At 46.4% G+C, this 25,939-nt stretch overlaps 3 protein-coding genes and 2 non-coding genes across 7 annotated transcripts; 4 read left to right on the top strand and 1 right to left on the bottom strand.

Annotated features, from left to right (window-relative positions):
* The first annotated feature begins 1,902 nt into the window (after positions 1-1,902).
* On the top strand, positions 1,903-5,100 carry LOC117838198 (homocysteine S-methyltransferase 1). 3 transcript variants are annotated; one of them, XM_034718127.2, is made up of 8 exons: positions 1,903-2,048; positions 2,202-2,408; positions 3,371-3,427; positions 3,615-3,820; positions 3,955-4,084; positions 4,204-4,407; positions 4,542-4,613; positions 4,702-5,100. In XM_034718127.2, the coding sequence occupies exons 2-8, from the start codon at positions 2,256-2,258 to the stop codon at positions 4,849-4,851; spliced, it is 972 nt and encodes a 323-aa protein (XP_034574018.1). In that variant the 5' UTR covers positions 1,903-2,048; positions 2,202-2,255; the 3' UTR covers positions 4,852-5,100. The 3 variants fall into 3 exon arrangements, with proteins under 3 accessions (XP_034574018.1, XP_034574020.1, XP_034574019.1); XM_034718129.2 differs by having other exon boundaries at positions 1,940-2,042; XM_034718128.2 differs by lacking the exon at positions 1,903-2,048 and having other exon boundaries at positions 2,060-2,408.
* Positions 5,101-5,326: 226 nt separating this feature from the next.
* LOC117838197 (uncharacterized) lies at positions 5,327-12,609 on the bottom strand. Its single transcript, XM_034718126.2, has 14 exons — positions 12,209-12,609; positions 11,393-11,579; positions 10,971-11,302; positions 10,257-10,459; positions 10,121-10,169; positions 9,744-9,825; positions 9,098-9,455; positions 8,932-9,024; positions 8,803-8,851; positions 8,592-8,714; positions 7,279-7,383; positions 7,113-7,204; positions 6,862-7,015; positions 5,327-5,970 (listed from the first exon to the last, which is right to left on the bottom strand). The coding sequence occupies exons 1-14, from the start codon at positions 12,221-12,223 to the stop codon at positions 5,689-5,691; spliced, it is 2,124 nt and encodes a 707-aa protein (XP_034574017.1). The 5' UTR covers positions 12,224-12,609; the 3' UTR covers positions 5,327-5,688.
* Positions 12,610-19,796: 7,187 nt separating this feature from the next.
* LOC117839986 (glucan endo-1,3-beta-glucosidase 3) lies at positions 19,797-23,860 on the top strand. The gene is made up of 3 exons (XM_034720438.2): positions 19,797-20,142; positions 22,147-23,403; positions 23,506-23,860. The coding sequence occupies exons 1-3, from the start codon at positions 20,076-20,078 to the stop codon at positions 23,682-23,684; spliced, it is 1,503 nt and encodes a 500-aa protein (XP_034576329.1). The 5' UTR covers positions 19,797-20,075; the 3' UTR covers positions 23,685-23,860.
* Positions 23,861-25,604: 1,744 nt separating this feature from the next.
* Positions 25,605-25,689, top strand: LOC117841189 (small nucleolar RNA U31b). Its single transcript, XR_004637215.1, has one exon. It is a non-coding gene; the product is annotated as a small nucleolar RNA U31b (small nucleolar RNA).
* A 95-nt stretch (positions 25,690-25,784) lies between these two features.
* Positions 25,785-25,888, top strand: LOC117841236 (small nucleolar RNA Z103). The gene has a single exon (XR_004637257.1). It is a non-coding gene; the product is annotated as a small nucleolar RNA Z103 (small nucleolar RNA).
* Positions 25,889-25,939: the final 51 nt, after the last annotated feature.

The raw sequence follows: 25,939 nt of genomic DNA, 5'->3' as shown, positions 1-25,939 counted from the left end.
CCTCACCAACCGATGGGCATGGACGCAACACAGACGACGGGCGCATTTGCTCGCCGCGGAGGCGGAGGGTGCGCTGGCTGGGTTTGACAAGCACCAGTCAAGCCGCAGCGATCGATCGGTTCGGGGCTCCATCACATCGCGTCCCCGCTGGCAGAATTTATGGTGCAGGTCAACGAACGAACGACCCACGAACAGGCCCGGCAGGAGCAGGAACGACTCGTCGAGCGACCGGCAGCGAAGGAAGAAGGGTCAAGGGTCGCTGTTGTGCGTTTCGCTTCGTCCAAGGTGCGGTTGGGCGTTGGGGGCCTCTTCATTGCGAGATGCGACGGCGGCAGTGGCAACAGCCTCGCCATTGCGCCGTGACATGCGCCGACGCCGAAAGTTTGTCAGCTCGTGGCCGGCCGACTGGAAGAGAGCAATTCTGATTCGAGATCTGGAACGGCCGCGTACTCAACCGCTTCATTGTCTTTCCGTTCGCGGTTAGAATCATCACCACGTACGTCATCTGCACTCGTGGTTTTCTGCCGCCGTTGTCCGTCGCTGCTGATCTCGGCAGGCGGCCGCCGGCCGGTCTATGTTCGCGGCTGCAGCGGGGGCGGCGCGGCGGATCTACGGCACACGGAAGCAAAAGGCCCGGCGTGTTCCGCAGTTGCCGACGCGCGGCGCGCACGGGTGAGAGACGACGACGTACGACGGCCGTTCCGGCACGTTTCCGCAGCCGCGGCCCGTGGAGTCGTCGCCGACGGATGACGTGCGTGTAACCGCACCGCTGTTGGGGGATGGGGGGCGTTGGGATCGGATCGGCGGCGGCGGTTCTCGGCGTTCCGCACGTGAGAATTTCTTGTCCTGCGCTTGGCACGGCAGAGTGGTTGGGCAGGTGGTGGTGTTGGCAATTTGGCAGGGACGGGAGGCGGGCCTATTGGCATAATGGGTCCGAGACGTTTCGGCCCAGTTGGTTTGGGTATATATTCGATCTTCCATTTCCGGCCTAAAGAGAAAGGCCGAAGCAAAGTCCAACCAAAACAGGACTTTGTTGTTGGTCCAAAGTCCATGCCTGCTGAAAACTTTTAAGTCCAACCCAAGAGAGAACTGAAAGTTCCGAGTTCCGACTGTCTCGTGGGCTCGTTGTTCTAGGGGTAGGTTCAGTTGAGCGTTGCCCGATTCGTAGTGTGGAATGAACCGATTACCAACCCTTCACTCTTTGGTGGTTGCACCGCGCCCAATTCTTGGAGTGGACTGAACTCGTCGTCGGTCCAACGCGTCACGTCTAAGCAGGTGTTTAGTTGATTAAGCTATTAGTTCGTATCGTATCGAATCTTCGGAGGATAATTAGAAGGACTAAATATAAGTTAATTATAAAACTAATTACACAGATGGAGGATAATTCGCGAGATGAATCTATTAAGCCTAATTAATCTATCATTAACAAATGGTTACTGGAGCAGCACATTGTCAAATCATGGACTAATTAGGCTTAATAGATTCATCTCGCGAATTAGGCTCCATCTGTGCAATGAGTTTTGTAAATAGTCTATATTCTAATTAGTATTAAACATTCGATGTGATAGGAGTGTAGGGAACCAGACGGGACATTCTTCTTGAAAACATTGGCCCGGCTGCACTTGCAGCAGGAATTTTCAAACTCCGGAGGCTCAATTCTTGCTGTCTGCATCTGACTAAGATTCCTGAACCCAATAAAAAAAACGGTGTCCCATAATCTTTTCTACAAATTCAAGTCGTAGCAGTAGATGGAAGCATCGAATGATTGAATGCACAAAGGCAGACAGGGTCTTCTCTGTTGTGCTGCCTCACATGGAAATACAGCAGATCGCATCAGGCAGACTTTTTTTTTTTGAAAAAAGGACATACTACATTTGATGGCCCTTAACTCCGTGCTACGCCTATATCTGTTAGCGTTACTACGCATTTGCGCTGCGCTGGTTCAATTCAAACTTGAAGCAAAACCATCGTGGATTCGTGGTCCTGGACATCAAAGCTGACCTGCGAGCGCACCTACCCCAGGAACCCGTCCGCGTTCGTTGGTATTGGTAATCTCGTTCGCCTGTTGGATTGCTTGGCTTGCTGCCAAATTTAGTCGTCCTTTACCTACCCAAAATCTGCCATCGCATTCTCATCTCAATCTCACCTATAAATCTCTCCACCTCCTACCCGCTCCTCAGTTGATCGCGTCGCCGTTACAGGTCTCCGTCGGCTGCTCTGCGTCCTGCGTATAGCTGCGCGTGAATCTGCGGGAGATGGGCGCGGTGGAGGAGCTCGTGGCGAAGGCGGGCGGGTGCGTGGTGATCGACGGCGGCTTCGCCACGCAGCTGGAGGCGCTCGGCGCCGACATCAACGACCCGCTCTGGAGCGCCGCTTGCCTCATCGCCAGGCCGCACCTCGTCAAGGAGGTAACTGCCCTGGCCGCCCCGCCGACGTGCCGGCATGCGCGTAGTAGATTCTACTAGCTCACCACGGCAACAGCTGGCGAGCATCCAGCCACGCCACCGCTTGCTTGCATTGCGCACCTGCGAGTTGCGACGGGTAATGGACACTGCACATGATGCACCCGTCACATGCTCGATGCAATGCCACAGCAGATAAAAGTATTTTTCTTTTCACCGTGGGAAATAAATAATCATTGCGCTATATGCCTGTATGTGACAATGCATGCATTGTTTAGGCAAATTCAATCCTTCGCCCAATAGCAATCTAAGTATCCTGTTTCTTAAACAAAAGTTAGTTTCTTCCAAAAAAGCAATCTAGGTATCCTCGAAATGTATATATTCTGCTAAAGTCTTTTTTATGGGGGTAGTTAGTTTCAAAAAGTTCTGTCTACGAGCCTGTTGCTTAGGTCAGATGAACCAAGTCAAGGGTGGCAGAGGTTGAATTCTCGGCTCCTTCGGGGACGGTTGGTGACTGGTGACCAGCACAAGAATTCCCCTATCTTTTACTCTTTTATTTTCTGTTTTGGACGGATACCAACCACATAGACCATTCTCTGTGTGAACATTCCGCCTTAGACTTCCTTTGTTTTCCTTAAAATTAGCAGGAGGGGCATCTGTTTCAACACTTTATGTATGCATGTTTTTTTTCCCTCGAACATGCAGGAAAGCTATCACTATATTAAAAAGAATTATTGCCTGTATGCAAACGTGGACATTATATATCACCAGAAATTCAGAATTGTAATCTTGTGCAAACAATTGTTACCATGTGTAGTGAACACACCAGAAATTCTGAATTGCAATCCAATTTGAAACACTAGCCGATAGGCCGTTGGTATTTAAGCTTTTGTAACGCCACCATGTGGTATTCAAGCTTTTGTAACGCCACCATGTTGACATCGTTCCTTTCTAATGTACATTTGCAGGTTCATATGCAGTACCTTGAAGCAGGTGCGGACGTCATCATTTCATCATCCTACCAGGTACCTTCTGGCTTTCATCTTCATCAGAACTATAGAAGACAAGACATAGACCAGATTCTGGAGGTTCATGGTTGCCTTTCATCTTTCATGTTGACATCAGTAGCTTGAAAAAATTGTCTGTTTCATGTTTCATTTTATAGAGGATCAGAGGTTACGAGTGTGGGAATTCATCTATCTTTCCCTGCAGGCAACTATCCCGGGATTCCTTGCTAGAGGAATGACTCTGGACGAGGCAGAAGATTTGCTGCAAACAAGTGTAAAACTGGCCCTGGAAGCACGGGATGAATTCTGGAAGTCTACACTGAGGAAGTCGAAGCCTATTTACAACCGTGCCCTAGTCGCTGCATCCATCGGAAGCTATGGAGCCTATCTTGCTGATGGATCAGAGTACAGGTAAAATGAGCATATTAACGATGAAGTATCTTTAGGAATTTTTATGTATTTTCATGATATCTAGTCGCACATTCTAGGGCATGTTATGTTATCTTAATGTACAATTGGTGATGCTCACATCTTGGATCTTACAGTGGATCATATGGAGCTGACATCACAACCGAGAAACTGAAGGACTTCCACAGGCGCAGGCTGCAGGTCCTTGCAGGTGCCGGCCCTGACCTGATTGCATTCGAGGCCATTCCCAACAAAATGGAGGCACAGGTCCATTCCGAATCAGAACCCCTATGTGAAATGAATTGCTGTTTGTTGTTCAAGAAACGCAGATTGAGATGAGGTTCAACACGTCCCAGACTGAAAATGAATAACCCTTTCGCGTGTAGGCATTGGTTGAGCTTCTAGAGGAGGAGAACATCCAGGTTCCATCTTGGATCTGCTTCAGCTCCGTGGATGGCAAGCACCTGTGCTCTGGGGAAAGCTTTGCAGACTGCCTTCAGATCCTGAACGCAAGCGAGAAGGTTGCTGTTGTAGGAGTGAACTGCACTCCTCCTCAATTCATCGAGGGCATCATATGCGAGTTCAGGAAGGTCCGCAAGCTCCTCTCTGCGAAGCAGTTCCTTTCTGACCTTTTTTCATGCCGGTTTTTCAGTTGTCTGGACATGATGACGTTATATATGCTTGATGCTTCTGTTTAACCCGTTATCCCTCCTGTTTACATCAGCAAACGAAGAAAGCGATTGCTGTTTACCCAAACAGCGGAGAGGTCTGGGACGGGATAGCAAAGAGGTGGCTGGTGAGTGGACATCACATTTTTGCGCCTTCTCCTGAACAAAAACCTGCAGCTTTGCTCGCCAACTGACTCTGTGTGCATGGCATGGCAGCCGGCCGAGTGCTTGGGTCACAAGAGCTTCGACGCGCTCGCGAAGAGATGGCATGAGGCCGGGGCCAGCCTCATCGGAGGATGCTGCCGTACCACGCCTTCGACTATTCGGGCCGTTTCCAAGATCCTCAAAGGCAGGGCGGGCCATTGATTTCTTCAGAATTGAGATGTTACACTGCTGCCGGAATAACATTCAAAATATAAATTCCTGCAGTTATGTTTTTCTCTTTCAATTTTGAACTCATCGCATGAAGGTTTAAACAGTTTGTAGTGTTGAGGCGCACTAGTTGATTCCCCAAACGAGTAGTGTTTAGTCACAAATTCAGGTATGATCTTGACAGAGCTGATGTTGTTCGGATACGATGCTCTTCACCATATCAAGATTAGCAGACTGCAGGAATCTCTTGTCCAACTAGTAAGTCTTTTGAAGAAAATACTCGACCTGTACAATGTGTACTTTTGCAGACATAACATAATGGGCTTAAAATTAAAATTTCCTTCTATTTCGACATACTCCTCTGATGAAAATATAAGTGATACGCTAGACAAATCCATCGTTGTAGTGCTGTAGGTTATCCAGAAAACTCCTACGGAGTAGAACCAGCAACCTACATTAGCTTGACAGCTACAAAACTGCAACTTCCTGGAAAAACTACTCACGAATGAATTCAGTTTACAAATACACAAATACATCAGATACAATGTACAAATATTCAGGGACCTCCGTACTCCATACCACTATAACCCACCCAAGTATATTCAACCAGCCTAAACCGGCCTGGCAACAACTGTTATAAATATCACTATGCACCAAACTACAGAGGTGCACATGAATAGGCTACCCCCCATCACTAGTCAAGGTCAGATAAAAATAACTTGGTGAAAGTTACAAGTCTACTTTTTTACAGCCCAAAGTTTATTTGGATGCATTCAGCACTACGTACAACAAACTACCAAGTACATGTTGTACCTATATACAACAGATCTCTCAAAAAGGATCCTCCAACTTTATATCAACCTCAGCATCCCCAGTAGCTTCCAACAGATCCGCTACGTTCTTCGGACCATGAATTGTGATTGATTGGCCCTCAGCATAACCACTCATCAGAAGCTTCCCTATCTTCGCCTTCCAATCAACGACGCTTCTCTCCATCCACCTGTCATGGACCACACGATCGCGGTAGTTGACCATCGTGCCTAGCCCAGTGTTTCTTATCCAGCCATATTGTTGCAAAACATCAGCCTCACCTTCTGATAAATCCTCACCAACCTGCAACATATAATGGAAGCAGAACTAAGTAACAAGACATGAATTCTCATTTATCAACCTAGCACACCTGGTTGCCAACCCATTGGTCTAGAGTAATCATAAACATTGAGACTTGGACTCTCTTATAATGGATAACTAAAAGAACTCATCTTAAGTATTAACTACTTTACAGCATGAAATGGCAAGGAGCAGGGGCCTTATATTTTTGTATTTGTGTTAGAGATGTCAAGGAGCCAAAGAATTCTCAATACTTTGTTTGCATGAGGAGGCTGCATACGAGGGCTAAGCTCAACCAGGATTCAGAAAATTGGTAGAAAAGCCACATTCCAGTTCACCCACCAAGTCTTTACTGGTACATATAAGTTTAGCATATCTAAATATATGGCAACCATAATCAGCAGCACAAGATATTGTGAAGAAACTGAAAAAGAAAAATCAGTGGTCCTACTAGGCCATATACTTGGCATTCCACATGGAGAGGGTGCCCCTACTTGTTACCACCTAATCGCCAGTTAGGTCACACAATCGGCCCAGTTATACCAGGCATGGTATGACTTGGCACGGTGTTCCAAATAACATTATGACCATTCATTTATCTTATATTATATTGTGTATGGTTATAAATTTATAATCATTGAAAAGAGTATAATTGATTACGAATCCAACCATATAAAGTTTACATTATAAAAATAAAGAATTAATAGTCAAATTATTAGTCAAAGATTGCAAAGTTTGAATCTTGGTATACGTGTGCGCCTTATAAATAAAAACGGAGGGAGTAATCACTACTAGGTAGGTGACTAGCCAGTAACCAGTTTTTTTAAGCCTTGAAAAAACACATTAAAAAAAGCCTTGAAAAAAGAAAATGCACCCTGAAGCAAGAAGTCTTACCATTAATGGCCTGTTTTCAATAAGAGCTGTCCTTCCACAGCCACTTAGCTTCATTGCAATAACCAGCCTACGGATCTGCCATTCTATTGGCAGTGATTGGACAACCTCAAAGAAGTATGTCGCATAACCATATTCAGGACGTTCAAGAACAATCCTGTGTAGCGAGATGAAAAGGGCAACCATTAGAACAAGCCTTTCAACCAACTTTTTGACAAAAAAGTATAAGACAAAGATTAATGGATAAAAGGTACCTATTATGGCTTCTAAATACAAAAATGAAGGACTGCAGGTCCCTGCACCATCCCCATTCCACAGGGCAGTCACGGAATTGAAGGTATCGTGACTGCAAGAGAGAGAAAAAACTCTTAAGTCCACGTGAAATGGAATGGCTAGAGTGTCTGCATGTGAGAAAAATACCTGCTCAATAAGAGAAATTAAACAGGATAAGCAGTAAATAGCCTTTTCCCCCTTTTCATGCCTAGCTACTGACAGTTTCAACAGAGATGCTCTCTTTGGGAATATCTGCACATTGAGAAAATAGCATTTAGTCTGTAACACAAAAGTTGTAACTACAGTCCCTAGACAGGGCAATCAGGTACAAAGTTTATATATTCAAATACAAGAGCTATGCCGGTCTACTAACTCTTGCATCGGTTGTTAAACGGCAACACACAGTGAAAACTAGATTACAGAGTAGCATAGAGTGTGCAATCTCAAGAGGGATACATGAAGAACCGCACTCCAGTCTAAACAGAGGTATAGATTTAACCATGTGTATATGGCTAATATGATACTCTTATTGGCAACTTAACTATTTCCAACGGCCATGTTTTGTCCCTTCTAGCATAATTGATGTTCACTCTAGTAGTTATTTAAGCTGCTAACGAAGTCCAAACAGTAAGTGGCAGCCTCTGGATACTTACCAGATTGCTAGCAAGTATCGTTTTCTGATGCAAAGCTCCCATTATTAGAGGATAGTATATATAACTGAAATAATTTTTACACAACAACAACAACATAACCTTTTAGTCCCAAGCAAGTTGGGGTAGGCTAGAGTTGAAACTCAACAAGAGCCACAAATCAGGGTTCGGGCACATGAATAGCTGTTTTCCAAGCACTCCTATCCAGGTCTACATCTTTGGGTATATTCCATCCGTTCAAATCTCCTTTTATTGCCTCTTCCCATGTCAATTTTGGTCTCCCTTTGCCTCTCTTCCCATTACTGTCATGCCTTAGGGTTCCACTACGTACCGGTGCTTGCGGAGGCCTTCGTTGGACATGTCCAAACCATCTCAGCCGGTGTTGGATAAGTTTTTCTTCAATTGGTGCTACCCCTAACCTATCACGTATAACTGATATAATTGTTAGCATATCAATTTTTATGTCTACAGAAAGGCTCGCAGCAGATAACCAATTTATATCAACAATTACAAAAAAAATGATATTAAACTATTTCTTCAATTTATCTGACAGGCTTACAACATATTTGTAAAAAACCATTTAATCTGCTTCCAGTTATGCTATTCCAACTGTTAACATTTGAATTTTCCTACCAAACTCAGCACAACCGCTTCACAGTCCGCAGCCATATTTGAATGTTACCGTCCTAGTTTGCGACTCGTTGTCTAGTTGCGGGATTAAAATCTTTCAACAATTAAACTGTCATTTGTTTCTCAGAGATGAAATTATCCATCTGTTGTCGTACTAAGCACCACTAGAGAGCATCTTACATTTGCAATGACATTTTCAAGATCTTCAAAGCTACTTTCTGTAGAATCTGGAAGCATGTCACTATCTTCTTCAGCGCCATAAAGTTTGATTTCTTCAACTGATATTCCTCTGTTCAGAAGAATCTGCAGGCCAAAAAGAAAATGAAGCACAGAGATCACAGGGAGAAAGATTATTAAATTCATATATAATATATATGCAACAAATAGTCACCTGTAGAAGCCCAGGAGCATCCTCATCAAGTGCCGTTTCGATTGAATCCCTGCACATCATTTTGGTAAGCATAGTACCTCAAAAGAAGTGTAAACCCTAAAAGAAAAGGCAAGTTCTAATGCAGCATACGTGGCCGTTTTCTTTCTCCTTCGACGAGAACAGTAAGAACCACCCTCATCATTAGTGTAAGCATCTTCTTCAAGCGTTTTTTCAGTTGAATAACTGCACAGATGCTATTCGTAAGCATGGTCTACAACATACAATAAAAATGGAACAAGTTATTCTTGCAGCATACCTTGCTTTCCTTTTTCTGCATTGTCGGAAACTGAAAGAAATTTTCTCGCATATGCCAGGTAACTCAGACTCATTTAATTCATCTTTTACTCCTAAAGATGGTACTGAGCCTTTAGCATGAGTAGAATTTTCTCGAGGTGATTCAGACGGGCCAATCTCATAATCTTCTAATGCAGGCTCCAATTTAACATCAGCCACAAGGAGGCACTGTTTTCTTACAACCAGCTCACTGTGTTCACTCCCACAAGTTGCACTGCCGCCTACCTGATTTTCAGAACCCTCCAGTGGATCACAAGGGCATCCGGCTTCACATAGGGATGGGTCGGTACGAGATGATGTGACAGAAATACTCGAGAAACCTGAGATGCCAGCAATAAATTGTTTAGCACTACTCATTGCAGAACTATTATTATCACTGTTTTCTTGGCATGTAAATACATGCTAGGCATGATTGATCAAGGACACATTGCAACGAGCATCATGAGTTAGTTGACATAGCCCATAAAGTTAAGAAAATCATTACTGGTGTTTCTAGGATCATCAAGAGAGCAAGATACTACACAGTATGCACAATTCAGGGTGGAGCTGTCCAGGGCACTATGGTATAGTACTTCCAACAAAACATTCCCTAAAAGACATTTGGGTACCTGGATCATTTTCACCAAGCAACCTGCTGTTGTTATCATCCATGGGATTACTCTCTATAATAGGAGGTGCAGAAGAAATTTCCTGTATGAATTTTTTAAACAAAAAGGTCAAGGGACCAGGTCCTCAGAGGTCATAAAGAGAAAACAGAACCTCATGCTCACTAGATGTGATTATATAATATACAATACCACAAATAGGCAATGGTATCCATATGGTTCTAGGTAAATAGCACTAACACTAAAGTGATGCAGATACAATCGAGCTAGTTAAGCACGTGAGAAGTCCTCATATATACTAAGAAACATGGAAATTTTCACACATGGTCATAACAATAACAGCAGACATCAATCACATAACCAAGAAAAGTGGATTGGACCTGCAACATGCTACATATATCTTCTTTGCATGCTGTTCCCTCATTATTTCTGCAAGTGGCGTCAAGGGAATTATGTCATTCACACAATAAACCAAATCATCATCCTCCATAATTAATCCATACATTGTCACACTACCTTTTGGAAGATGTTCTACTAGCTTCCACACCCATAACAGACTTCCTAGCTGATGCTGTATCAGGGCAAGAACTTTTATCTGCTAGAAGGATCCTGTAGCGCTCTTTCAGAGATATATGATCAAGCTCATCAGTCTCAGTACAGATTCCGGGGTTAAAACATGCGGTGCACTCCTCTCTTGAATCATCAGGTGTGGAAACATCCTGCAGAGGTTCTCCAGAGACAACCATCCGTTCAGTGTCAAACTCTACAAAACTAACTCATACGAAGCTTCAGGAAACAGCATGTCTACTAACCTGAAATAGTTAATTAATATGGACTTGAAAAAAACAGTTGCCAAGTCAAAAGGATAGAGAACAGGTGCAAAGAGGAAACAAGGAAACATAAAGCAACTACATAACTAAAATAGAAAATCGTTTTTTAACATAATTTCTAAAAAAAACTTCGAAAGCTGTTCTATTTTAAGTGTATCATTTTACCTAACAGAATTATTGTCTGCATTCAAGATACTGAGCTCCGTAAATAAGGTAGTGACAAAAACGGTTTCTAAATCATGTCCTTTTTTCCAGCACTAAAATCTAGCATATTTCAAGTGTCCTTTAGTAATGATAACTGATGAGTCAAAGGAGGTGAGACTTGCCGTGAAAATGTAAGACAAGTATTACAAGAAATTTAGTCTTGTCATAGGAATGGACATGATAAGAAAATAGTTACCTGTTTGGCCTCAATAGGAGTTATCCCAGCCAATTCAGATGGATTGTTCCTCGATTCAAAAAATATTTTTGACACCACCACCTCTCCCTCATCCTTCACTGTATTCCTGATATGAAATTGATGTAATCTCCAATCAGTTTCCTGAGGGCTTTTATCACTCATCATGTCTTCATATAGGACAAACACCTCCTTGCAACCTTGCAGTGTTCCATCAAGGATGATTGATCTAGAGGCTCCAATTTTCTTCCAGCTGTTATTTTCATCACCCTCATTGTTGTACGACTCAGATCTTCTATGGAAGAAGTATGATGGACGTCCATCGTGCCTAACACCTGCAAGATTGAGTTAAAGCGTGAAAGGTGCTGACAGACAAGTCAATGATACAAGAACAGGTGTGATGTTACTTCAACAAGATTACATACCAGGCATATCTCGAGGATGAGTGGGATGAGTGTAACTAAATCCTCTACCATCATCCACAGATTTAATGAACTCGTTGATAAATGGATGGCGCTCAGCGAGACCATTCCCAGCTTCTGCAGCTAGATGCCACAGAAGATCACTATCACTGGGATTAAATTCTACACCCCTTGGTAGCCCTGGCCAACTCTGCAAGCACAATAGTACAGTAAAGACCTATTGCTTCGCCTAAAAAAAGAAGAGCGAAAACAGTAAATAAACGTTTTTGCTGCTTAATGACATTCATTTATTTGAAAGATGAGCAAATCTACGCGTAAAAGGTATCTTTAGGACACCTGACTAAAGTTCAAATGATAGTACCTTGACTATACATCAGTAAGGTAAGATCCTTGTGCTATCAACGTGGTCATAGGGTAAAAATAATGTCCTTTTAGGATGGGACAATAAATAGGATATTAGGATTTGACACAAATGTGAGAGAAAAGTAGCTGTCAGGAAAGCTGCGATCCCTTTTGCTTGAGAATTATTCAGAGAGAAACAATCTAGTGAAAGGCAGATAGGGAGATTGCAGGTAATAGGTATTTCCGTATTTAGGTCCCCACATTGGTGGAAAACGGCAATGGGTACGTCAAACACTTAGATGATCAAATGGGCATAGTCATATTACAAATTTTTTCATCGACATCCAGGGGCGGATCCAGTATAATACATGTATATAATTATAACTGTGTCAGATCCGAATAAAATGCCTTACATTAGGCTTTGGGGGGCTCGATTGCGACAGCGGGAATGGAAGGGGTTGGAATGGAAGGGCGTACCTGGTGGGTACTCATCGCCGGCGCTGGGCCCGGCGAATACCGCGTAGGATGCCGCCGCTCGCCCAGCTGTCGCTGCCAGGAAAGAAAGGAAGAGAGAGGCCGATGCGTTTCCAGCCGAGGGAGTCGCAACCGTGAGCGGGCGCCGCCAGGAGCAACGTCGCCGGGAGAAGGGGGGCCACCGAGTCGCGAGGCGAGGGGGCTCGCTCCTCAGAGCGAACCGGTGCCGGCGGCTGAACCGTGCTTCAGCGACGCCCGTCGAGGGGGCGGTGGTCGGGGTCGAGGCGGGAACACGGCGAGCCGATGCCCAGCGGCATTAGGGTTTGAGCGGGACGATGGGAGGTGGTTTAGGAGGGGGATTTTGACGAAGATGATACTGCTTGGCTGTTCGGGTTCCGCGGCAAACAACACACTGATCTTTTTTTTTTTTTTTTTGAGAGGAAGGTAGGCAAACAACACTGATCTAGATACATGAAAAAGAAATGGCCGAACTCGGCCCGGCCCAGAACGTGAGGTGTGGGCTGATGCAATGTATCTTCGTCTGGTATATTTTGGGCTTATTAGAATATGGGCTTGTCCAATTCACATATCAGACGCTCCCTCATCAAGTGCTTGAGCCATTGTTTCACCGTGTCATTTTGCGTCCGATGCTTAAGAGATGGATGATCGGTGCTTGAGCCATTTAGGTACTCGTTTGTGTTATAGGGATTAGCTTTGTCTAACTTTGTCTAAGTATACATGGTCAATTTTCTCGTCGCTAAAATGTGGCAAGACTAGCCTTATGAGCCATTTGATTTCTTTGCTAAGACTCGCCTCTTTGGATCATGGGTGAGCTGTTTCGGGCCCTCTAAACTCTAAGGGTAAGATTTTACCTTACTTTTAGTTTTATGGGAGAGTATATTGGCTAGCCTCGCTGAACAACGCAACCGCCGAACGAACGTACTAAGGGCCTGTTTGGTAGGGGTGTGGCTGTGGCTGAAACGGCTGCGGCTGTGGCTGCTCTGGTGAAGCTGAAGTCATTCTGAAAAGTGTTTGGCAAAACGGCTTCTCCTGTGTTTTTAGGAATGGCTTTGATAAATCAAATGTCATAGATGCCCTTAACTATATGGATTTTTTTAATAGATGAAAATAGATGTACTCACGGTTCATAAATAGATTAGTACTAGCGAATGCTAAGCTGATTAATTCCTCAAAAAGGAATTGAATATTTGAATCACAGAAACATAAATTGAAAGCAAAAGAGGACTTTCAGAAATCAAAATCTGAAACAAGATTTGTGTCATTGTAGTTTGAAACAGACAGGGCAGCAGAATAATTTAAAATCTAAATATTTGAAACAAGATTTTTTAATTTTTCTTTTCCTTAATCTGATCCACGCCCTTCCATTCAACCATATAAGCTAAAAGCTAATAATAGCTATGATCCTTACATAGCATGCAACCATATAAGCTAACTTACATACTCAAGATGATCTAGAAAAGAAGATTGCTCTAGCAAGATCATCTCGGAATTTATCCATGATCCGATCATCTGTTTCCATGTTGGATGTATCTCCAGCATCTTGAGAGACATAGTGCTTCCTATATCTTGAAGGTATAGTGGGCATATAATCGGGATTCCGATCGCATTTGCGGAAATCTTTATCTTGTGTGTGGTTTTCACGAATGAAGTTATGGAGACACATGGTTGCGGCAACTATCATCATTTGCTTCTCCATTGGGTAACTCGGCATCTTGAGAAGGATTCTCCACTTCATTTTCCACATACCAAAAGAGCGCTCTACCACATTGCGAATACTTGAATGCAAATGGTTAAAATGTTCTTGCTCACCATTTGGAGCAGGACCTCTCCTCCAATCTGGCACATGATACCTTTCACCCTTGTATGGTGCCAAGTATCCAGATCTATTTGGGTACCCGGCATCAACCATATAATACTTTTCTAAATACACATGTAAAAAAATGAAGGTTGTGAGCCACATGCATTCATGTATAGACATGAGAAAAGATAAGGTAGGTAATCCGACATACCTAGAGGGGGGTGTGGAAAGGTAGAGTGATCATGTCGAAGTGCATGGAAGAGAACATTAGTATCATGCATAGACCCGGGCTGACCAATAGATGCATAAGTGAACCTCATGTCAAAATCAACAATACCAAGAACATTTTGTGTCGTTTTGCCACTCCGACCAATGTACCTAATCTGGTCCTCAGGACGTGGTGTCGCTGAAATGTGAGTGCCATCCAAAGCTCCAATGCAATCTTTAAAGTGTGGCATCATCCTACGATCATTACTAATCCTAGGATGTGTAGTAGAGAAATTAGGGTCAATTGGCTTTATGTAGTCTGCACTCATAGCCACCATACATATCAATACCTCCTCAAATTTTCTACTAATTGTTTCTGCAGAGTGCTTGAATATACCATGTACACCACTGGTAGAAGTACCATGCCCACACACAAGTAGGAAAATAGCCAATGATTCCATAGAACTCATATGAAGAGATGATTTTAGTCCATAGTTACCCACTAACAGATCATGCAACTTGTAAAATAGAGATGCATTCATTCGGAATTGCTTATGACTTTCACCTGGAGTGTTCAGCTTCTCCATTGTCCAACCGAATCCACTTTGTGCCAGAATTCTAACATCATTCTTGTCATGGTAAGTCATGAAGTACTTGCAAGAAATAAGAGCAGTGGCAAATTGACAATTTTGAGCAGACCGCAACAATCCTAGAGTGTTTTTAACCCATTCATCATGATCAGACATCTCATCATCAGAAGATTCATATCTGTTCATGATATAAATAACACTCATGAATTGCAAAGTAGAATATAGATTCAAAGTAGCATACATAAGATTCAAAGTAACAACACTCAAACTACTTAGGCATATATAGAATATAGATTCAAAGTAGCATACATAAGCATACATATTTCAGAGTAGCATAGAAATAGAAATAGAATCCAAAGGATACAAGCATGCTGCACAAACTACTTAGGCACATCATTTCTAGTCATCCATTCATACTTCCTCTTCAGCCAATCAAACCTCTCCTCAGGTGTATCCAAAGTCATAAACATCTCTCGTTCAGCCCTCTTGGTAAAAACTAGAGATGCAACAAAATGTTCATTCGTCGAGGGAAGAGCCCCACAATTCTTGACCAAAGCCATGACATCCTGGATGGAACAACCAGATGTATCCTCCCTCCTTGCAATAGATTCACAAGATGCAGTTGTCCTCTCATTCATCTCCACAATCTTGCCCATTTGTTCCTGAAACCAGTGACCTGTACTTGTCTTGGGTTTCTTTCCCTTCATGTTACTAGCCCCTCTACCTCTCTTTGAACCTTGCACACTCCTAGGTGTCACCTCCTCCGGCTCACTGTCCGAATCCACTTTGTCTGCTTCATCTTCATCATCAATAGGAATTGGAGAGCTTTCACGAGACAAGTTTGCTGAAGAAGGTGCTATACCACTAGAAGCGGATCAATGTTCATCACCAGTATTTCTGAGGTCTTCAAACATAATGCTTAGTTGTTCTTCATTTTGTAGTCCTTTCAGCTTGAATCTGGTAGAGCCCTTTATATCCTGAAATGCAATAGTTAGATATTAATATTTTTACATATTGTAAAATGAAAAATTTGAAACAACTGCAACTTGTAAATTTCTACTTACTTTTGCTGTTTTCTTCCACCAAGCCTCTGACATTACAATATTCTTCCCAATTTCATCCCATCCAATCCCAGTCTCCTTATTTTTCAACTGCTTCCAAATACCATAATCTTGCTTCGACTTATCCCATTTATTCTTGAATTGCTTTCTAGTATACTCAATCCCAGTTCTCTATTTAAACCTTGCTATCACATTCTTGTACCCGGTCTTACTCAAATGAGTACTTGATCTATTTCCTTTTAAAACTTCATCAGCAAAAATCTCACAAACTATCCTATTGTTCTCATCACACCAATCAGCAAAGCTGTTGCCAACAAAATCAGTTTGATAAGGGAAAAGCATCAAGTAAAGTCTACTGCACATATTGACACTGACATTTTGCTTGCTGGCAGTAATTTATGGGAAAGTTCAGGCTATATGTAGCAGTGGCAGTGGCAATGGCAGTAATTTATATTCAGGATCAGCACAAAATAAAAAACAGTAGCAGTGGTGCCCATTTATAGTTAGTAGGAACAGTAGGATATATTCAGAAACTATAACCAATCCAGAACAATTCAAAAACTGAAGCAGTGCACCAAGCAGTAAGCACTGGAACTATTTGACACTGGAGCACTATTAGGACATGATACAGGGAACAGAGCAGCACCAAGAAAGGTATGGTCCCAGAAAGGAAATTTCTCGATAGTAGCCTTGCCCTGCTTGCATCAATATCCTAGCACGTTTTGAAATTCTGGAGAGTACCACCAAGTACTCAAATTATTTTAGCTACCAAGTAGATTGGGTAAACCATAAGCCTTAGCATGCCAATATATAGTATAATATATAGAGGAGGACAGATTATTTTACAAAGACTTAGCATGCTGGGGCTACTAGTTTACAAATGTAGAAATATATAGTCAGGTTAATCTAAATGGGCATTAGTTTCATTGTTGAAGTATGCAAAGGCAAAAAATGTTGGATGGCAACCGCAACTATATAGTAGATTATGTAATGTAGCATTGCTCGATGATTGGAGCATTGCAAAAATAGACTGTACAACGTATAGGAATCAGCCTCTATTACTAACAGATCAAATGGTGAAACACTAACAGAACTAACAGATCAAAAACAAACACTAACAAGAATCAGCCTCTATTAGATCAAACACTAACAGAACTAACATGAATAAATGGTAAGGTAACATTGCAGTCAATTGGTGGGAATTCAAAGACCATTTGTCAATTAGAAACCAGACACTATCTATAATGAGAAGGAAAATGCTTCAATACAACCCATTTACGTAACACCGTTACAAGTTTACAACTCAATGATTCAAGTGATTTAAACTATTTGATCATTAAGCAACATCTCTCAATGACAAGGTAAAACAACTACACACAATCATAGTATAATGACTTGAGCTCTTCGCCTCTTCCACAATTAAAACGAGTAGAAAGCGTAAATACTCTTAGCTACAGCTTACTTAATGAAGTATCAAATTCATCACAACACTGACATGCACAAACACTTATATAAAAGAATAATATCTGCTCCAAACATCTCGATCAGCTTTGAAGAAATCAAATCGCTTCAACAGCAGCCATCTCTTCCAGAATTTGAGCCAAATGTAACAATACTAAAATTTGAGCAATGGGCAATGGCTACTGTGGAACCATATCATGGTGTTACCATGATACCAGTATACCACTAACATTACTTGTAGGCACATAGCAGAAGATGATAGCGTAAACTCAGCTACCCAGCTTGAAGGCGTCCACGAAAAGGCCCAGACATACGCCGGCTTTCCAGTAGTTCACCATTGAAACAAGGAAATCACTTTAATTCATATGTTCTTACCTTGGATCGGTGAGGTCGACGTCCACAGATGCAGGAGCAGTAGCTGTCCTAGCCGCCGGTGGTGGCCTAGGTGCGCGGGTACCTCGCCGGCGAGTTGAGGAGCTCCGAACCGGACCAGAGGTGACCCGAACCGGCAGCCGCTCGTCATTGCCTCCAACCTCCTGTGAAGCTGTCTCCTGTGAAGCGAGTTGAGGATCGGCACGGAGCCAATCCGGCCCTAGAGCCGCCGCCGCTGCTCCGGCCCACCACTCCGGCCATCCTCCGGGCATGCCTGTGCTTGCAGGCATGGCGGCGCTGGGGATGCCGGGCCACGCGCCGGCGGCCAGGCCCGCCGCGGCTGGGATGCCTGGTTGCTGCGCCGGTGGCTGGCCCGCCGCGGTTGCTGCGCCTCCAGGCCATGCGCCCGCCACCATGCCGGGAGGCACTCCCACGGCGGCCAGGAGGGCACCCAGGGGACCCGTCGGCGGGCCTCCCGGCCACACGAACGGGGCGCCGCCAGCCCCTCCGCCGGACACATATGGCGCGCCGCTGGCCCCTCTGCTGGCCGCATCCTGGAGCCCACCACCGGATCTACCCCTTTTGACCGCCAGATCCAAGTTTCCCGCCGCCGGAGCCGCATCCATGCCGCCCGCCACCACCAGAGCAAGACCGGCGGCTGCCCCTCCGCTACCAGAAGGAGAAGGAAAAGAACGGTTCGCGAGAGAGGGAGGAAAAGGAGGCGGTGGCAATTTGATGTTATTTTGGCGAAGTTGAAGGGTAGTTTGGTAACATGGGGGGCGCGGATGGAGGGGAAGCCGCGGGGAGCTGGTTTTTTCGGCTTCTCCTCCCCAGTACAAATTGGAAAACGGCTTCACGGGTGCTTCGCGAGAGAAGCCGTTTTTTGGAAGGGCGTTTGGTACGGCTTCTCCAGAAGCCGCTCGAGAAGCCGTCCAATAAGCCCTACCAAACAGGTCCTAAATGTGCCCTAGTAGCTTTAGGCAAAAATGTGCAACAAACTTATTTCTGAACCAAACATGCTATCCAAAAATCTTAGAATCTCATGCACCTCAGCACGTGTGTGACGGAAGGACTTTATTATTAAAAAAATGACGGAGGGAGTACAAATGAGCATGAACTGATGCTTCCCTACAAGCTACTGTGGCACAGTAGCACTGCACCGGCTGCTCTACGCCCATACCGATCATCCAAAATCCCAAGCAAAAGGTGAAAAGCGCCGCGCTCCGGCAACTGTACGATGTGCGTGCCGCCGGGACGACCTCTGCGAATGCGAAGACGACCGTTGGGGACGAAAGCCAAAGCAGCCAGTGAGTGGCAGTGAGCATCACCGCCACGAGCTCGCCCGGTCAGGCAGTCACCCGAGCCGAGCCACATGGGAAAAGCGAGGCAGGCGACCCGCGACGGCTGCCTGGCTCGTTTCTTGCTGCATCAGCAACAGCCGGTCGGGGCGCCCGCGAAATTTGACCGTTGCCGCGCCACGTCAGACCCCGTCCCTCCCCCTCCTCGCAAAGCGTGCCGGCGGCCCCCACCCATCTGCGGCACTGTCCCGTGCGCCTGCCCTTCGCTGTAGCTGACGTGTGGGGTCCGGCTCCTGGCCCACGCGTCGGTGGCGGTGGCGACCTTCCTTGGGGTACGCTTGTTTCCTTCCCGTTGTCCCAAGCCTACGTCCGCTGCGTCCCAGAGGTGGGAAAGCCGACCAGCCGTTACGCGTACGGAGACACTGACAGGTGGGTTCACATTTTTTATCGCTCGGCGTTCTCCCCAGTACTGGGTCGGTGCTGGATGGGTGCGCAAGAGGAAGCCAACGCCACCCGCCTCGTGGCGCTGCGAGATGGCGTTGCAGCCGTTGGATGCCTGACATGCGCAGCGCGATCCGTGCTACCGCCACCGGCTAGACGCGCTGCTCCCGAAGAGGGAGCTTTTTCGCTGACACGTGGGTCATATATCTCGAAGGGCCCATATGTCAGTGGAAGTGTGTGACACCGGGAGTGCCCATCGGCTTCATCCCCATGATGGGCTCCCCCGCCCGTTGGGCCCCGCCCCGTTTTTGTACAAAAGACCCTCCTTTTCTGTATTCTCATATTTATAACCCGAACTCACCATCTCGCATTCACACCGCTGCCTCTGCCTCCACTCCACTTCCTTCCTTTCCATCTCTTCTTCCCCCTCTTCCACTCCTTGGCTTGCTCTTCTTGGAATCCTTCTCGGGTTCAGGCCGATTGGATGTTGCAGTAAAGGCGGTAGGTGCTTTGCTTCTCACCCGTTGGGAGAGGGACGGAGCAGTTGAAGACCGATAAAGGTTGCAGCGACGACAGAGGAAGGGAGACCTTGAGGGGCTGCAAGTTCTTGGGAGCGGCAACATGAAGAAGCTGTTCTTCGTCTTCTTCCTCTTCCTGCTGACCGGCGCAGCAGTTCGTGGCGAAGATGGTGAGATTCCTCGTGCTCTTACTTTTGATCTGTTATGCATCTTTGGATGCATGTGCTTCATGCCTGATGCCTCAATCTTACTGTTCTTGGTTCCGGATGCATGGATCGATCTCCCAGTTCTTGTTCATTGCCTCCCTTCTCCCCTGCTGCGCTGGCACCTTCTAGTCTGTATTCTGTAGGCTTGTTTTCTCCTTGCAATCTTGGAGCACACACACACTGCGATTGAGACCAGTTGATTGAGTGATGTCCCTTTCCTTTCAGATTAAGTTTGTCGTCTTGTGGTCTGCCTATTAGTTCTTCCATTATCAGTCTGTTTAGCAATAGATTAATGCCAACAAACACCTAAGCATGGGAGGTTAACAATGTTTAAAAGGAGCTTGTTCAGATACTAGAACATCCTATGAGCATAGTTTACCAGCAGGTAACTTTTGGTGCTTGGATTTGACTGGACATCCTGCCCCCCATGCTCTGGTTGTCCACTTCGTTCTCCCTGGGATTCCTTCCTTCCCCGTGTTTGTTTCCCCCACGCTCAGTTCTCGTCCCTTGCTCCCTTCACGTGCGCCGCTTTTTTATATGGGTTTATGCGTTTTGGTAGGAACATCCACTGTCATTATCATATTGTTAATCAGCCTGGCCCTGGAATAAGATTTACTTGCTGCCAAGGGAAGGGATACTGATAGAAGTAGCAGTAAAGTACTCTTGGCTAGCTGTCCTAGCAACGGCTAAACTGATGAACGGCTGCTATCCCCAATGAACTGTACTCTTATTTAATCCAGCTTTGCTTTGCTCAGGGAAAAGTTTGCAACAGCTTGGTAGCATGAATCTTTGATCGCTTTGTGCATAAGTTTAGCCAGAAGAGGGTCGGCTCCGAGTTTGCACAATGCCTCATCTTTAGCACTAGCATCAGCCTTTCAGGGCCCTACATGTCTGCCCTACTGCCCTATCTTTTTCTTCCCGCTGATCTCAATGCCAGGCAATGAGGCAAATGCCATGGGTTGCCAAAGGTCCTGCAAAGTTCGTCAGTGACTCAGGCTGTGTCACTGGTAGCGAGGGCGTCTCCAACAATCCACTCTAAACTAGTGGAACTAATTTTTTATTTATTGAATATTCAAGATCTCTTCTTTAGATTCTTCAGCTTAGAGCTAGTGGTAGTTCGTACCATCGGAGACGCTCCGAGAGTAATCACTTGCTCTGGCAGAGGCTCCCTTGACCGACCGCCCACTGCGGGTGGCGTGGCTGGATTCGGTGTTCATCATGAGCTGTGCTCAGAGCGTTAATGACCCGGTGATTAGCATCACGCCGTCACAGATCACCTGTTGATTGGCCTGCGAGTTCATAGCCAGTGTGTCCACTACTCCACTGTCCCCATCGTGCAGGGGCAGTGTATCGTTTGACCGCTGGGTGGACGGGCGGCGTTTCCGGGACCACCTGGCAGCGTCTTGTTCTGGGGCTTTCTGGCCGTGCCGGCCCCCCGCGCAATTAAACAAGTCATGTCCTTCGCCGATGCGGTAGGAGTAGCGCTCATCACTGAGATTCACTTTGGCCACCGCACAAAGCCCAGGATTTGGTGTGGACGGCCGGGATGGCGCATGGAGGGCGGCACACTGCGCGGCGTGGTGGCTCCTGTTTCCAACGTCTTTCTCCGTACCCAGTTGCTGCCCCTGTCTTGTGCTTTACAGCTAGCTTGGGCGTCCTGTCCCAAGTCTCGATTTCTCTTTTGTGCTCTTTTTCTTCAATATGAAAACTGATTGTATCCTGCATTTTGGTCCTTTGTTGTTTTGTACTGTAGCGTGCTACTGTACATTTCTAATTCTTATCTTTGGTTCAACAACTCTGCTCAAAAGAATGTTTTTTCCAACCTGGATTCCTGCCTTTCGATGCACTTCCTGTCTTTTGCATTAATCAAATGAAAACAGAAAAGAAATGCACTAATGTTTATTTGCAATAGGAAATTGAATACGCTTGTTCCCGCAGTAGAATTTCTGACATTTTGATGGCGTGCAGGTGCGTACATCGGCGTGAACATTGGGACGGCCATGTCGTCGGTGCCGGCGGCGACGCAGATCACGACGCTGCTCCGCTCGCAGAACATCCGCCACGTCCGGCTCTACGACGCCGACCCGGCGATGCTGGCGGCGCTCGCCAACACCGGCATCCGCGTCATCGTGTCCGTGCCCAACGAGCAGCTGCTCGCCATCGGCAACTCCAACGCCACGGCGGCCAACTGGGTGGCGCGCAACGTGGCCGCGCACTTCCCCTCCGTCAACATCACGGCCATCGCCGTGGGGTCCGAGGTGCTCTCAGCGCAGCCAAACGCTGCGCCGCTGCTCATGCCCGCCATGCGCTACCTCCAGAACGCGCTGGTGGCCGCGGCGCTGGACCGGTACATCAAGATCTCCACGCCGCACTCCTCGTCCATCATCCTCGACTCCTTCCCGCCGTCCCAGGCCTTCTTCAACCGGTCACTGGACAATGTGCTCGTGCCCATGCTCAAGTTCCTGCAGTCCACGGGGTCTCCGCTCATGCTCAACGTGTACCCCTACTACGACTACATGCGCTCCAACGGCGTCATCCCGCTGGACTACGCGCTGTTCCGGCCGCTGCCGCCGAACAAGGAGGCCGTGGACGCCAACACCCTGCTGCACTACACCAACGTCTTCGACGCGGTCGTGGACGCCGCCTACTTCGCCATGGCCTACCTCAACGTCACCAACGTGCCGGTGATGGTGACCGAGACTGGGTGGCCGCACAAGGGCGACCCATCCTCCGAGCCCGACGCCACCTCCGACAACGCCGACACCTACAACAGCAACCTCATCCGGCACGTGATGAACAGCACCGGCACGCCGAAGCACCCCGGCGTGGCCGTGCCGACCTACATCTACGAGCTGTACGACGAGGACACCCGGCCGGGGTCGACGTCCGAGAAGTACTGGGGCCTTTTCGACATGAACGGCGTCCCTGCCTACACCCTGCACCTGACGGGCTCCGGCGTGCTGCTGGCCAACGACACGACGAACCAGACCTACTGCGTGGCGCGGGAAGGCGCTGACCCGAAGATGCTGCAGGCGGCGCTGGACTGGGCGTGCGGCCCCGGGAAGGTGGACTGCTCCGCGCTGATGCAGGGGCAGCCGTGCTACGACCCCGACAACGTGGAGGCGCACGCGACATATGCCTTCAACGCCTACTACCACGGCATGGGGATGGGCTCCGGGACGTGCTACTTCAGCGGCGTTGCGGTGATCACCACGACCGACCCAAGTAAGACTTGGATCGCTCAGCAACCATGGCTTCCAGCTCTTGCCATCGTGTTTCGATTCACATGCTTAGACTCAATCTGCGCCGATTGCTCTGTTTTTGCAGGTCATGGATCTTGCGTCTACTCTGGGAAGAACGGATCTGCGTTGCTGAACGGAACCTCGCTGGCGCCGTCGTCCAACTCCACGGATGGGAGTTCCGGCGTGCACCGGGGGATCGGCGATGTCTCGTCAGTCGCCCGCGTCGTCTCCACCGCGCTGCTCTTGAGCCTCCTCCTGTTGTAGGCAGTAGTTTAGTAGCAGTAGGCACCCGCAATTATGCAAAGACTTGCAGGGTTAGGCGTTCGCGAGAGGGATGATTCTTTTTGCTGTCAAGTGGGATTTGGCCTGGGTGTTGGTTTGGTGGAGGTGGACTATTGTCACTCCCAAATGGAACGGGATGGGCTTCTGTTGCTCTAGCATCCGCTGGTCTTTTGCTTCTCTGGTGTTGGTTTGGGACTGACATGAATCGGGTTGCAGGTTGCAGCCCAGCGAATGCTCCATTGTGCAGGTGCCTCACTGCTGGCTGGCAGGATGCGACGAACGAACTGAAAATGTTGAGGGTTCAGTAGAGATAGTTCTCCATTAGCAACAGCTTGTTCGTATGTTGTCCCTGAACTATCAATGTAAAGCTGTGCCCCAAACGCATAAGGGTGTTTTTGATCGGAAATCAGGTTTCCCTCGTCCTGCTTTTTGTTCAATACCGGCTTGTGTTCAATACCATCCAGTATCGATTTATCCAAGTTCAAAGCTAACCTCAACAGACTATCCAATTTAGGTTTTTAAAAATTTCTCTCCATATTAAGTTGGTCATTCCAACAGACTATCTATTTCTCATGCTCCAAATTTCAATAGTTAGGTTTCTCTCTAAAAATCTACACTCTTCATCCACTTCAACAATATCTCTATTTCACACTACAACGGACTTTTCATTTTGCACTTTCCATTTCACACTACAACGAACTTTCCATTTTGCACTCTCCATTTTAAACTCTAAATTTGATAAGCTAAACCCACTTGCCAAATTTGGATAGCAATTTTTCAGCAGACCAACCGAATACCATTCTATTCAAAACAGCAGCTGCCAAGTACCAACAGAGATCCATGCAGTACATGTATATCGGCGATGGGCCTGTCGCATCTCCTCTGTGTCTGAAAGGGAGATGCGACAGGCCCATCGTATTTCCAGTCCAAGCTCCAACAGAACGTTAAACTCCACCGGCTTAGGCCGAACACAACGACATCTTGGCCCATGAGGCTGTAAGGGTATGAATGTAATTTATCCGAGCAGCCGTGCGCACGCCCTAGCCAAGGCCCTATATAATGATGCGCTACACCAACCTGATTGTTCGCCCTCCCCGCCGCCGTCGTCTTCGTCCCTAACTTCGGATCCAAAGCACCAGGCGCCGCACGTATTCTCTCTTTTCGTTTTTTTTCGCGAATTTGCTCTCGTTTTCTCTGAGATCCGCTTTGCTGAGCATTCTTCGCGTTTAGAAATCGCCTGGGTCGCCGCCGAGCGGATCCTTGGCTTTGTTTGCGAAGAGATGCCAGAGCATACCTTTGGACCTCTGGACATGCGGCTTCTTCCGATAGATTCTCGCATTTTCTCGTAGGTCCAACAATTCGCCTCTCTTCTGCTAGATTTGTTGATTTCTTCTATTTTCATGTCTGTTATCGGTCAAGAAGTTTTTGTTGAATTGATTGCTGTGCTATTGTGCTGGGATAACCAATCGATGGCTCGATGATGACTATTCTTGCTTTAACCACACTGAAACTAAGGCCGGAAGAAGGGTGCGTTCTACCTTCCCTTAGTCTTTTCGCTCTTCTTCTTGCCGATTCCTCGTGAAATCTCGCTCTCTTGTTTAAGAACTCTTTTATTCTTAGGCAAGAGGACGAGGTAGAAGGATTCGGTAAGATCGGGGAGCGTGGCAAAGGGGAGGGCTGAATGCCTCTTCCGATGGATCTTGGCTTGTGGAAAACCGTGGCCTTTAACCGAGAGCTTGTTCCCTGTAAGCGCAATCGATGCAGCGTTTAACGTCTCTTCGACTTTACTAGTTAAACTGCAAATATCGTATCAGTCATTATGTGAATGTTTCTCGTAGATTAGATATTGTTCTCGCCTTCTTGGGAATCTTGCCTCATCCCTTCTTTGAACATGGAGAATTCGAGGATGATGATGTGATTTTGTCGCCCCAGTCTTAGGTCCGCTCTAATCGCGGCCTTTGCTGATTGACACTTTTGAATCTGACTCTGCATATTGAATCAACCTATGACAATTTTTTTTCGTCGATGTTTGTTAGTCGATGGACCATTAACTTATTTGTTGTTTCCGGTTAAGAAATCTGGATGGAAGTGAGGATCCTTTCCCCAGCTGATCGACTATGATTATACTGTGCGCACATGTAATCCGTTCTCCAAGGAGTAGGATTCAAGCCAGAAATCTGATCCATCAAGCATTCTTAAAATTTGTTTCTGTAGGATGATTTCCGTTTATATCTGTT

Source organism: Setaria viridis, chromosome 9 (genome assembly GCF_005286985.2).
Source record: "Setaria viridis chromosome 9, Setaria_viridis_v4.0, whole genome shotgun sequence".
NCBI classification, from domain to species: domain Eukaryota; kingdom Viridiplantae; phylum Streptophyta; class Magnoliopsida; order Poales; family Poaceae; genus Setaria; species Setaria viridis.
The sequence above is the reverse complement of the archived record's forward strand: the minus strand, read 5'-3'. Positions and strand labels throughout refer to the sequence as shown.